The sequence below is a fragment of the Enhydra lutris genome, unplaced genomic scaffold (assembly GCF_002288905.1).
Source record: "Enhydra lutris kenyoni isolate GAN:26980312 unplaced genomic scaffold, ASM228890v2 scaffoldscaffold74, whole genome shotgun sequence".
NCBI classification, from domain to species: Eukaryota; Metazoa; Chordata; class Mammalia; order Carnivora; family Mustelidae; genus Enhydra; species Enhydra lutris.
The window spans coordinates 6137966-6150035 of record NW_019154158.1 but is presented as its reverse complement, the minus strand read 5'-3'; the positions used below and the strand labels follow the sequence as shown (position 1 = coordinate 6150035).

General features: G+C 50.8%; 1 protein-coding gene across 2 annotated transcripts in view; it reads left to right on the top strand.

Moving 5' to 3' along the window:
• Positions 1-4384: 4384 nt before the first annotated feature.
• Positions 4385-12070, top strand: part of LOC111160146 (extended synaptotagmin 1) — a 15772-nt gene continuing 8086 nt past the window's right edge. The window contains exons 1-15 of one of the 2 annotated variants that reach the window (XM_022523009.1): positions 4385-5529; positions 7139-7180; positions 7346-7480; positions 7608-7681; positions 7808-7880; positions 8038-8127; positions 8303-8358; positions 9405-9528; positions 9617-9793; positions 9921-10003; positions 10299-10347; positions 10476-10562; positions 10648-10740; positions 10965-11036; positions 11217-11303. In XM_022523009.1, the coding sequence (XP_022378717.1) occupies positions 5140-5529; positions 7139-7180; positions 7346-7480; positions 7608-7681; positions 7808-7880; positions 8038-8127; positions 8303-8358; positions 9405-9528; positions 9617-9793; positions 9921-10003; positions 10299-10347; positions 10476-10562; positions 10648-10740; positions 10965-11036; positions 11217-11303 (1632 nt within the window). In that variant the 5' untranslated portion in view covers positions 4385-5139. Of the gene's footprint in view, positions 5530-7138; positions 7181-7345; positions 7481-7607; positions 7682-7807; positions 7881-8037; positions 8128-8302; positions 8359-9404; positions 9529-9616; positions 9794-9920; positions 10004-10298; positions 10348-10475; positions 10563-10647; positions 10758-10948; positions 11037-11216; positions 11304-12070 lie in introns of both variants that reach the window. The other variant, XM_022523008.1, reaches the window with a different exon arrangement.

Below are 12070 nucleotides of genomic sequence, written 5' to 3'. Positions count from 1 at the left end.
AGACAAGGGGAGCTTTTCTTACCTTGGCTTGGCCTGGAAATCCATAGGGCAGGGCCCACCACTTTCCAAAGAAATAAAAAAAGAATTATTTTTAACAAATGGAGGCAGTGAAAACTTGCTTAGATATTCTGTATGGAAGATAGGAGCAGTAAATAGATCTCATGCCAAAATGGGATAAAGACCCCCTACCCTCACATAGTTCGGGTAAGGTTGGGCTGAGGCCAGGTGAAGGGTAGAGACCCAGAATAAGACCAAATGGGGCTTTGTGGGGTAAAAACACTGGAGCCACCCAGTCTAGTTTAAAAATAGTCCCATCTGTTTCTGGTTTCTATCTGCATGTACTACTCCCAGGATACCTTAGTAACCAGGGCTCCTGGGGTCATTTAGGGGGGCAGGTACTAAGGAGGGGTGGCTGTGCTGGGAAATGGCAATGGGCTATGTATTGACAGATCCTTTCCTTATTCAAACAGTAGGGCAGGTGGCAGTTGCTCTTTGAGTTGTTGATGGCAGTTAATATCCCCCATCCCTTCCTCAGTTACAATGCCTTAAGCCTTCAAGGCTTGGGAGGTGCTAGGAAAAGGAAAGTTCTTCTGGGGACACGAGCCTCGGTGTTCATCTCTTCCCGCTGTTTCCAAAAAAAACCACAGAGGTTTTAAATCCATTTTTAAGAGTCAGTAAGGCCAGGGACCCCCATAGCCAATCCTCAGTTCCTCCTCAGCTCATGGTTGATGTAGGGGAAACAACTCAGGTGTCTGACGGGACAGTGGATTTGGGGTAGAGAAAGTGATCCTGAGTTGTGTTTCCCCCATTGTAACTCCTGCTACCTCTTGCTTTCTTGTCTGGTTGAGCACTCAGGTTACACCTGGGGTTGGAGATGGTGGGTTAAGTCAAGGTTCGTCATAAAAAAAGAAAAAAGAAATGGCCTAAAGACTAAAAGTGGTCAAATACTGAAATACTGTTTGTGGACTTTAGAAACCACACGTTGATAAGCTTAATGTTGATTTTTTTGGCACAATTCTGGATTATTAAAAGAGATGGTTTATAAACATTTAGAGACAAATGTGATCATAGATACCAACATCTATGACTGTTGGTATCCTGACTGTTTTCTTTTTGCCAAATCCTGCCTGGTTTCTTTTTGCCGAGTATCTCTAAAGAGATAGTTGGGAAACTGTAGACATTGTATGTTCTTTACTAACATAAGACCAGCTAAAGGCCACCAGGAGTACACCTATAGCCAGATAAGCTGGGGTTAATGCTCACTGCAGTAGTGGAGAAAGCGTGGCACATGGGACCCATGGTGTGTCCTAGCGAGGGGCCATTAGAAAGGACTTTGAGGACTTGGGCTTTGGTTGAGTGATTTGGGGAAAGGTTCAAGGGAGTGGGGCTTCACTCTGGATTGGGTGCTGTCAGGGAAGCAGGGACACTTCTGTGATTGGGTATCTTTTTTTTTTTTTTTTTAAGATTTTATTTATTTATTTGACATCACAAGTAGGCAGAGAGAGAGGAGGAAGTAGGCTCCCTGCCGAGCAGAGAGCCCAATGCGGGGCAGGACCCTGGAATCACCACCTGAGCTGAAGGCAGAGGCTTTAACCCACTGAGCCACCCAGGCGCCCCTGTGATTGGGTATCTGTATCTTATCCAGGAGAAGGGCAGACTAGAGTGAAGCTGAAATTGGTGACAAAGCAGCAGTCACTCATTAGCTGGGAAAGGGGGATGGTTGCTATTTCATGATTTGCACACCGACCATATTTCGTGTTTAAACAGAATTGTGAAATATGATCTTGCTTTTTGCTTCACTTCATCACAGTCACTGAGTTCCTTTGTGTGACACTGGTGTTTTGTGAGATTATGTCCAGTAGGAGAACACCATTTCCCAGCAGTGAGCCCAGCTCAGCCCCTAACAGATCCGAAGCCCTGTCGTGCCAAGCCAGTTCCCAGATGGCAGGGCTGCTGTCCTGCTTCTCACCTAAGTCATTGTGGATAAGAAAATAATCATGGCTCAGTTAATAGTCGAGTTTGGTGGAGTCAAAACTCAACATTTATGCCTAGTAAATGTTGATTAGTGCATTTTATTAGAGAAACCTCTACTTTAGTGATATACCCAAGAGCGATATTCTGTTTTTTAAAAAAATAAGGAAAGAAAAACTTGTGTAAAAATACAAGAAGCCCTATTATCAACAGTAACACAAGGAAGTACCAAGTACTCCTGAAAGTGCTATAAGGTGGATTCACTGAATTAATCCAAGAGGTCAGTCTGGATCAATTTGGATTCACCCTCCCCCTAAAAAATTGCTTGAGCCCACCCGAGGAAGAAATGCAGAGATCTATATTAGCAGTAATTCACATGAAAACAACACAGGACTTCCAGCTGATTACAAAAACAAAGTCTCAGTCCTTCTAGTAGGTGATTCATATATATTAAGAGTCTGCTATATTCTAGGCACCTCTTGAGGAGCTCCATAAGGGTAACAGAACTGGAGTAATGCATTGTAAATAGAGCGGTTCTACCATGTCTGAGTAGCACCACTCCTAAATATTCTGTGTGCTAAATGTAATTTTTAAAGAGGCCCGTTGATAAACCAGTGGGGTCGCAGGGGGAAAAAAAGGAAAAGACTGAGGGAAGACCTAATAGACATCTTCAAATATTTGAAGACCTCCCCATAAGTTCCTGTCTTGCTGCACAAGAGATAAACAGAGTTCCAGAAGACTAGTTATGTACTTAATAATATAAGCCAAGGCGCTGTGCTAACACTTCACATGCATCGTCTCACCGACAGTGGGTAGTATTCGCGAATCTGTTTTGTAGAGGAGAGAGCAGGCGGACCGAGAGTCAGCTGCCCAGGGTTCTGCAACTGTAAGTTTTGGAGCCAGGAATTTATTCAGGGAGTCTGACTCCAGACTTGACAGAAAATTCTAATGATAGAACTACTTTGCAGTAACTTTTGAGGAATAATAGAGGAAATTTCCTCAAATCTCGTTGTCCCTTCCATCTTGAGAGGGCAAAGACTAGATTATCACGTGTAACCCTCTGCTTCCCCTAGGACATGAATGAAGTTTCCATACAGATGCAGATTGCAAATCCAGGAAGTCTTGGCGTTTTCCTCACTTACTTCTCTAACATAATGGCCATGCTTCCCCCCATTACTGATTTACTGCTTATCGCCACCAGGTGGCACCTGGACAGCAGAATTGTCTCCAGGCAGGGACCCCACCCTGTTTACTTGTTCTGGTCCCTGCATTGCAGCTGCTGATCCTTTGGCTGCTGGGCCCCAGCTGGGAAGAGCCCTTCCTGAGGGTGGGCTTTTGTCTTCCAGAGACCATCTTTAGTAGAAGGGTCTGATGATCGACATGGGGTGAGAAAGTGGAGAAGCTTGGAAAGGAAACCCCATTGGTGGTGCTCTCCACCCCTAGTGAAGTGACCTGCTCCTTCTACTCTAGTACTTGGCACATTTCAGTTTACAGAGAGGTTTCCCTCTAAGGAGGCTCCTTCATTTTCCTGCTGTAGTTCTGCTTCATCAGTTGATAAGCAGGTCACCCTTACCTCTTCCAGACTCCATGAGCTTCTTCCCACCTGCTTACCTCTGAGAACATGGAAGATGTACACAGAAGATAGAAAGCTGTTCCCTATGTAGTTCTGCACACTGAAGGAAGCGCTCTAGATACTGTTAGCCTTAGGGAAGTAGAAAAGGGGAAGTGGGAAAATTTAAGATTAAGGGGGTAAGGGGGTAAGGTTGATCAGGGCTAGGTTTTGAACAGTGAAACAGTCTGATGAAATCTGTACTCTGCAGAGGCAGATAATATTTATCAGCTGCAGATCTGGGCTCTCCACCAATCAACCCTACTTCCCCTTCTGCATCAAACAGAAACACAAGCCCCACACATAGTGCATTAAAAGATAATCGTTTTATGACCAACTCTTCCCTCCTGGACTTCCGGTTTAGTTTCTAAGTCCCTGGACAACACTGGTAAGTGCAGTTAACTAGTAACAGTAGTTATCAGTATACCCTGCACTTCTCCCTTCCTAAACTTACACAGCACAACATGGAATTGCAGTAGTTCTCCATCTGACTGTATTCCGAACTTTACTTCTAACTCAGGCAAATAAGAAACAGAATTGTCTCATTACTCTTGTCTCATTTTAACGTTCTAGCAGTTCCTCAGGGTCAGGAAATTCTTGGAAAATGTAATCAAATCCGTTGCAGCTGAGGCGTCTCCCCTCCCCCTACCTTTTGCGAGCCAATTTAATTTGTCTTCTATGATAGAAATAACTACGTCTTGGAGAGTTCTAAAAAAAAATAAAATAAAGCCTCACTTCCTAGTCACGCTCTCTCTCTCTCTCTCTCTCTCTCTCCTTCTTCCCTGAAGGCTCGATAATCTCAACTCTGTAATTCTTGTATTTTCCAGCTTTTTTCTAGCTGCTGTCTTTGCACTGCACAAAGTAGAGGACGGGACAAGATAGCCAGGGTCGGTCATCGAACATTTTCATTCCACACAGGGTGTTTTCCTTTTCTTTCTTAAGGACAGCCAGGGAAACACTGAAGGATAAGTAATGTACTCAAGAGTATAAAGACTAGGGAAAACTGACAAATGAACATGTAGGAATTCCAGACAAATCCTGCCAAACCGTGCGAATGGAGTGGAAGTAAATCCTGATCCTCCACAACCCCATCACTTCGCAACCCCAAGTCCCGGTAAAACAGTAATTGGCGGCGCGGCTCCGCATGACGTCATACCGCAGGCACTCCAACCCCACGTGGGGGAGCGCCTGGTCCGCCTCTCCTTAAACGGTACGTCACGCCTCCTTCTCTTTCTGACCAATCAAATGCCGCCCTTTAGCCTCTTTCCGACCTTTCCCGCCGTCCCAGACCGCCCATCTTGGCACGCCGGTCTAATCAAGGAGGTCCTGCCTCTCCCGAACCCTACCGGCTCCCGGCGGAAGAGGGGCAGGGTTTCTATCTTTCGACTCCACCTTGGTCTGTGCAGCTACCGCCAACCCGAGCGGTCAGATGGAGGGGGCGTGGCTTAGGGTCCCCTCCCCCAGCGTGGGGTTTTCTGTTTGCAGGGGGCAGCTGGGTGCTAGACCTAGCAACCTCTCTGCGGGGTGTGGGTCGGGCGGGTCCTTCCAGCGGTGGCACCATGGAGCACTCTCCTGCCGACGGCTCCAGTCCCAGCCTCGTGGACCAGCCCTCTACTCCCTCCGACCCTTCTGACCAGCCCCCCGCTGCTCACGCAAAGCCGGACCTGGGTTCTGGGAACCAACCTGCCCGCCCAGGCGCTGCGGGTGAGGCCATGGCGTTGCTGTCTTCGTTCGGGCGGCGGCTGCTGGTGCTGGTGCCGGTGTACCTGGCCGGCGCAGTGGGACTCAGCGTGGGTTTCGTGCTCTTCGGCCTCGCCCTCTACCTGGGCTGGCGCCGGGTCCGCGATGAGAAAGAACGGAGCCTTCGAGCAGCGCGGCAGCTGCTGGACGATGAGGAGCGGCTCACGGCGAAAACACTTTATATGAGCCATCGAGAACTACCTGCCTGGGTGAGCGAGCACCCTCAGTGCTGTATAGCCCCCCCTACTAGTCCCCGGGTTCTAGGGATCTTCCTCCTGTCCCTAAAGGCAGCTCCCCACCCGCGGACCATGGGAGGGAGACTCCCCTCTCGCTCCGCTAGCCACCTCCCTGATGGGACGCGCCACTCTTGGGACCGAGTAGCCACTCTTCCCGCTCCCTCCTTTCCCCGCGTCCAGATCCCGATCCTTCTACAGAATCAGGACTTCTTCCTCTGCTCCTGGGCAAGCAGTAAGAACATCTGGGGGATCGGTCTCAGCCGTGGCTCTCCCTCCTAGCCATGCTCCTTGAGCGCTCCTCTCTTCTGGTGCCGCTCGCGCCTTCTGTTCCCGGACATCCCTGTTGCGGCTCAGAGGGTTCCCTCGTCTCTCCAGTCTTCCTTGAGACTTTTTTTTTTCCCCCCTACTTATGGCCATAAGGTTCTCCCCTTTCCCGCTCTTATTCCTGGAGACCCGCTGGCACCCAGCCCCAGGAGCACTGCCCAGGAGAGCCGCCGCCCCCGACCGACCCCCGGCCCTCGCCTTCCAGCCCCAGGCGGTTGGGCCGCAGCGCAGCAGAGGCGCCTGCGGGACGAAGGGCGGGGGTGCGGGGGGAGGGTAGTGCGACTGCTGCAGTGCCCGCTGCCCACACTCCACCGGCCCTGGTCGGCCCCACCCTTTTCCGGACTGTGCGCTGCGCTTGCTCGGTTGGGACCCGGACCCTAGGTCTGCACCCCCTCACCTCCTTCCTTCTCTCGGCCCTGCGGGGGCAGAGCCCGTTACCCGGCCCCTCCCTGCCTCCGCTTTGCTGCCCTTCCCAGCAGAGGTGCCAGTCTAGGGGGAGAAGGGCAGAAGAGAAGAATCAAAGTTGACACTAGGCAGATAGGGCCATGGGCGCAGGCCCGGGGCTGGAGAGGGGAAAGGGGGAAGAAGTCCCAGGGGGACGTGCAGCCCAGGCAGCAACTGTCTTTGTTCCTCCTGCTCCTCATCATAGAAAGCCTCTTCTTTCTGAAACAACTATCCCTCTGCCTCCCCAATACAAAGCGCAGGTGTCCTTCTTTCCCATAAAAGGAGTCATACTGATAAAAAGAAGAAGGAGGAAAAAAACAAAAACCAAAACCGGCTAAGGCCTAAATGACTCTGCTGGCCCCTCCCTAACTCTAGGAGCTGCTTCCCCTCTTCACCTTCTGGGTGTAGAAGCTCTAGTTCGAGGTGAGGTGGGAAGGTTGCAAAAAGAAGCCAAGACTTCTCCAAATCCCAGGATTTCCTCCTTAAACTGATTTGTCAGGACCTCCCCCTCCAGAAAGTATGTGCCCTTCTCCTTCCCTCCCCTTCTGCTCCAGCAGCTGTCATCACAGCTGTCCACAAAGCAACGTTGTGTGGCCCACACCCCGTCAGGGCCCCTCATCAGAACTCCGTGCCCCTAAACCCTGTGGAGGAGTGAATGTACTGGACATCCCAGCCCCTTCACACTGAACCCTGGGTGTGGGGAGGTCCTGCCACAGCTTTTGTTTCCTCTGTGGGCATGCGGCCCAGCATCTCCGTAGGAAACCACAGGTGGAAGGTGTGTGCTCATCTCTCCATCTCCCTTCCTCACCTCTAGGTCAGCTTTCCGGATGTGGAAAAGGCTGAGTGGCTAAATAAGGTGAGCACTGGCTTTTTCTTGAGTGGGGAATGGGGTTTGTTTCTCTAGGCAGACCCTGCCACACATCAGGTCTAGCCCCAGTGCTCTCTGTGGGGAGGATTCTGAAGGAACTTGTCTTTAGGGGGAAGATTAGGCTCTCCTGTGACAGGTTCCCTCTCCTTCCAGATTGTGGCCCAGGTCTGGCCCTTCCTGGGCCAGTACATGGAGAAGCTTCTGGCTGAAACTGTGGCCCCAGCTGTTCGAGGCTCTAACACCCATCTGCAAACATTTACATTTACACGAGTGGAACTAGGTGAAAAGGTATGTGTGTAGAAAGGAAAGTAATGGGAGGAAGGAGACAGGGCGGGGAAGGTGGGGAGCCCAGAAGAGGCTGAGATACTCCTCCCTTTCCCTCTTCTCTCTCTGTTAAGAATTCATCTCTCCACAGCCATTGCGCATCGTAGGCGTCAAGGTTCACCCTGGTCGGAGCAAAGAACAGATCCTGTTGGATTTGAACATCAGGTAATACCGCTCATTCTTCCAGCCCCCTCTTCAGCAGGATCCTGGTCACTCTGACAGCTTCGTTCCCCCTCCCCCCATTTCAGCCCGGTACCAACCCTCTTTGTTCTCTTCCTTATCAACTGCCAGCTATGTAGGTGATGTGCAGATTGACGTGGAAGTGAAGAAATATTTCTGCAAAGCAGGAGTCAAAGGCATGCAGGTGGGGCAGATGTCAGGGGTCCCCATAATAGGGAGCCTTTGCCCTAAATTTCATCAGATATGGGGAAGTGGGAGGTTTGGAAAAACCAAGGCTGGGAAAGTTTGGGACAGAAAGAAGGCGTTTTGTGGAGAAATGGTCTGTTCTTCTCTTGCCCCAGCTACATGGTGTCTTACGGGTGATTCTTGAGCCTCTCATGGGGGACCTTCCTATCGTGGGAGCTGTGTCGATGTTCTTCATCCGACGCCCGGTAAGGGAAAACATTGAGGGGCATGGGGGAGCAGGGAACCAGAGAAGATTGGGAGGGAGAGGGTGGCCAGCTCTGGGGCTTGGGGGAAGAAAGCCTGAGGGGTCTGGCAACTGTTGGATGGGTGTGACCATGCCACCAGGTGCTCTGTTCTGACCCCGCTGCGCTTTCCTTCCAGACCCTAGATATCAACTGGACGGGGATGACCAATCTGCTGGATATCCCAGGACTCAGGTGTCAAGGATTTATTTTTATTTATTTATTTATTTATTTATTTTTAAGATTTTATTTGTTTATTTGACAGAGAGAGATCACAAGTACACAGAGAGGCAGGCAGAGAGAGAGAGAGGGAAGGGGGCTCCCTGCTGAGCAGAGAGCCGGATCCCAGGACCCTGAGATCATGACCTGAGCCGAAGGCAGAGGCTTAACCCACTGAGCCACCCAGGCACCCGGATTTATTGAGCACCTAAATGTTCCAGCCCTGGGCTTCGGGTTTTCGGGATACAAAACAGTAAAAGAGGGGTGCCCGGGTGGCTCAGTCGTTAAGCATCTGCCTTCGGCTCAGGTCATGATCCCAGGGTCCTGGGATCCAGCTCCTCATCGGGTTTCCTCAGGAAGCCTGCTTCTCCCTCTCCCACTCCCCCTGCTTGTGTTCCCTCTCTCGCTGTCTCTCTCTCTCTGTCAAATAAATAAGTAAAACATTAAAAACAACAAAAAACAGTAAAAGATGCAGCCAGTACCCTCCAGGAGCCTTGATCATCCTAGCTGGAGAGATGACGAATACTCCTGAAAAGCTCCATACTGTGATTTTCTCCTGTGGGAGAGCATGCAGGGTAGAGTGAAGAGGGCTGCAGGCTTCTCCGCAGGGGTAAACAGAAAAAGAAGAGCTGAGATGGCAGTGAAGGTTCAGAGCAGTAAGTGAGGAATTGGGGTAAAAGAGTAGCAAAAAAAAACTTTTTTTTTTTTCTTAAGATTTCATTTATTTATTTGACAGAGACACACCAAGAGAGGGAACACAAGCAGGAGGAGTGGGAGAGGGAGAAGCAGGCCTCCCTCTGAGCAGGGAGCCCGATGCGGGGCTCGATCCCAGGACCCCGGGATCATGACCTGAGCCAAAGGCAGATGCTTAACGACTGAGCCACCCAGGCACCTGAAAAAGGATTTTCAAGAAAGGATGTCCCTCTAGCTTTAGGCATCTCTTAGTTGTGGGAAACAGCTGGGGCTGGGGGTATATTGGAAGTTGGAGCCACACTCACCTCCTTTTCTGCTCCCTCATCCAGCTCCCTCTCTGACACCATGATCATGGATTCCATCGCTGCCTTCCTTGTGTTGCCCAACCGATTATTGGTGCCCCTTGTGCCTGACCTTCATGATGTGGCCCAGTTGCGTTCCCCTCTGCCCAGGGTATGGCCTCTCCCCCATCTGACAGATCATCCTCTGAGGAACCTCGTGCTGGGTCCTTGGTTTCTCATGATCTGTTTGCTCTGCACAGGGCATTATTCGGATTCACCTGCTGGCTGCCCGAGGTCTGGGCTCCAAGGACAAATACGTGAAGGGCCTGATTGAGGGCAAGTCAGACCCCTATGCACTGGTGCGAGTGGGCACCCAGGCATTCTGCAGTCGAGTCATTGATGAGGACCTCAACCCCCAGTGGGGAGAAACTTACGAGGTGGGAGAGCTGAGGAGTGGGGCTGTCAGATGGGGGCAGGGGTGTCCTGGGGGCCGTGAGAGAAGATGCTCATCGGATGATCCTCACAGTGTAGCTGATGAGCCCTTTCTCCCTGTGTGTGCTTCAGGTGATGGTACACGAGGTCCCAGGGCAGGAGATTGAGGTGGAGGTGTTTGACAAGGATCCAGACAAAGATGACTTTCTGGGCAGGTGAGATTGTATGTGTTAGGATTCTAAAGCTTCAGTGCTACCAGGGTTGCAGAGGTCATTATAATGCTTTTCCAGGCCCGAGAACTGTGTATCATTTTCCTTCCCGACCTCCCCACCCCTTCGCCTCTACCACACACGCACGTGAACACACACATAAGTATCTATTGATTATAAGAAGGGAGTGTGAGAGTCGCCATTTATTTCTAGGTGGGTGAGTGGAAGGCCAATGACATGCTCCTAATTTCCACACTCTCCTTTTTCTCCACTCACTGTCACCCCTCCCCGCCCCCTCCAGGATGAAGCTGGACGTAGGGAAGGTGCTACAGGCTGGAGTACTGGACGATGTAAGTTGAGAACAGAGGAAGACGGTGGCCTCACCCACTGGGCTGACAGGAGTTGCTACATTGGTAGGGAAAGGGTTGTGTGAATACCTGATCTGCTATACCTCACTTTCTTCTGCTTCCCCCTCCAGTGGTTTCCTCTGCAAGGCGGGCAAGGCCAAGTTCACTTAAAGCTAGAATGGCTGTCACTTTTGCCAAATGCAGAAAAACTAGAGCAGGTAACCAACATGGGAAACAGGAAGCTGGAAATACAGGGGACATGAGGGCAAGGGTCTGACTATTCCCACCCCCCCTTCCCTCCAGGTTCTGCAGTGGAATCGAGGAGTCTCCTCCCACCCAGAGCCGCCATCAGCCGCCATCTTAGTTGTCTATCTGGATCGGGCCCAGGATCTCCCTGTGAGTGTGGATTCTGAGGGCAACTGAATAGGAAGCTCTGGATGTAGCTTTCCTAGCCCAGCTCTTGCCCCTGCCCCACTCAGCTGCAGAAGCAGCAGCATGTAACACAAGGGTTCCAAGGAGGGGATCACAGCCACCTGGAAAGAGATTGAGAGCCCACATTCCTTCACTGAGACAAAACCAAAAACACCCAAAATGGTGACTTCTGAATTCTACCTCCACAGCTGAAGAAGGCGAACAAGGAACCCAACCCCATGGTACAACTGTCAATTCAGGATATGACCCAGGAGAGCAAGGTGAGGGCCAGGACGGCATTGTGGGAGATTGTGTATGCGTGTGTGCATGCACGTCTGGTTGGGAGGGCTGTTCTTAGGAGGGCGTCTCCCCTTTGGGCTGCCTGTAAAGGCAAAGGCTTTCTGGAGAAACAGGACTGGTACTGTGGCACACATCCTTATTCCCATCCTGTGCCCCTCCAGGCTGTCTACTGCACCAATAGCCCGGTGTGGGAGGAGGCTTTCCGGTTTTTCCTACAAGACCCTCGAAGCCAGGAGCTCGATGTGCAGGTGAGATAATCACCTACTGAGCCCCTTCTAAATACCCTGTTCTGCCTTCCCAGGTCTGCATCACGTCCCTCTCTCTCCCCTTTGATTATATTCCAGTCTATCTACCTAGACTCTCCATCTCCATGCTCCCCGCTCTTCCCCAGTGATCTCTCTAGAATCATTTTTTTTAAGGATTTTATTTATTTGATAGAGACACAGCAAGAGAGGGAACATAAGCAGGGGGAGTGGGAGAAGGAGAAGCAGGCTTCTGGCAGAGTAGGGAGCCCAATGCAGGGCTGGATCCCAGGATCCTATGATCATGACCTGAGCTGAAGGCAGATGCTTAATGTCTGAGCCACGCAGGAGCCCCAGAATCATTATTTTTTAAGATTTTATTTTGGAGTGTGTGCTTATGCAAATGGGGGGAGAGGCAGAGGGAGAGAGAGAACCTCAGTGAAACTCCCTGCAGAGTGCAGAGCCTGGTGCGGGGCTTGATCCCAGGACCCTGAGGTTGTGACCTGAGCCAAAACAGAGTAGTAGGTCAACCGACAGCTACCCAGGCACCACTCTAGAATCATTTTTTTTTCCTTATGATTTTATGTATTTATTTGACATAGATCACAAGTAGGCAGAGAGGAGGAAGCAGGCTCCCTGCTGAGCAGAGAGCCCGATGCGGGGCTCGATCCCAGGACCCTGGGATCATGACCCAAGCCGAAGGCAGAGGCTTAACCCACTGAGCCACCCAGGAGGCACCCCTAGAGTCATTCTTTTTTTTTTTTTTTTTTTTT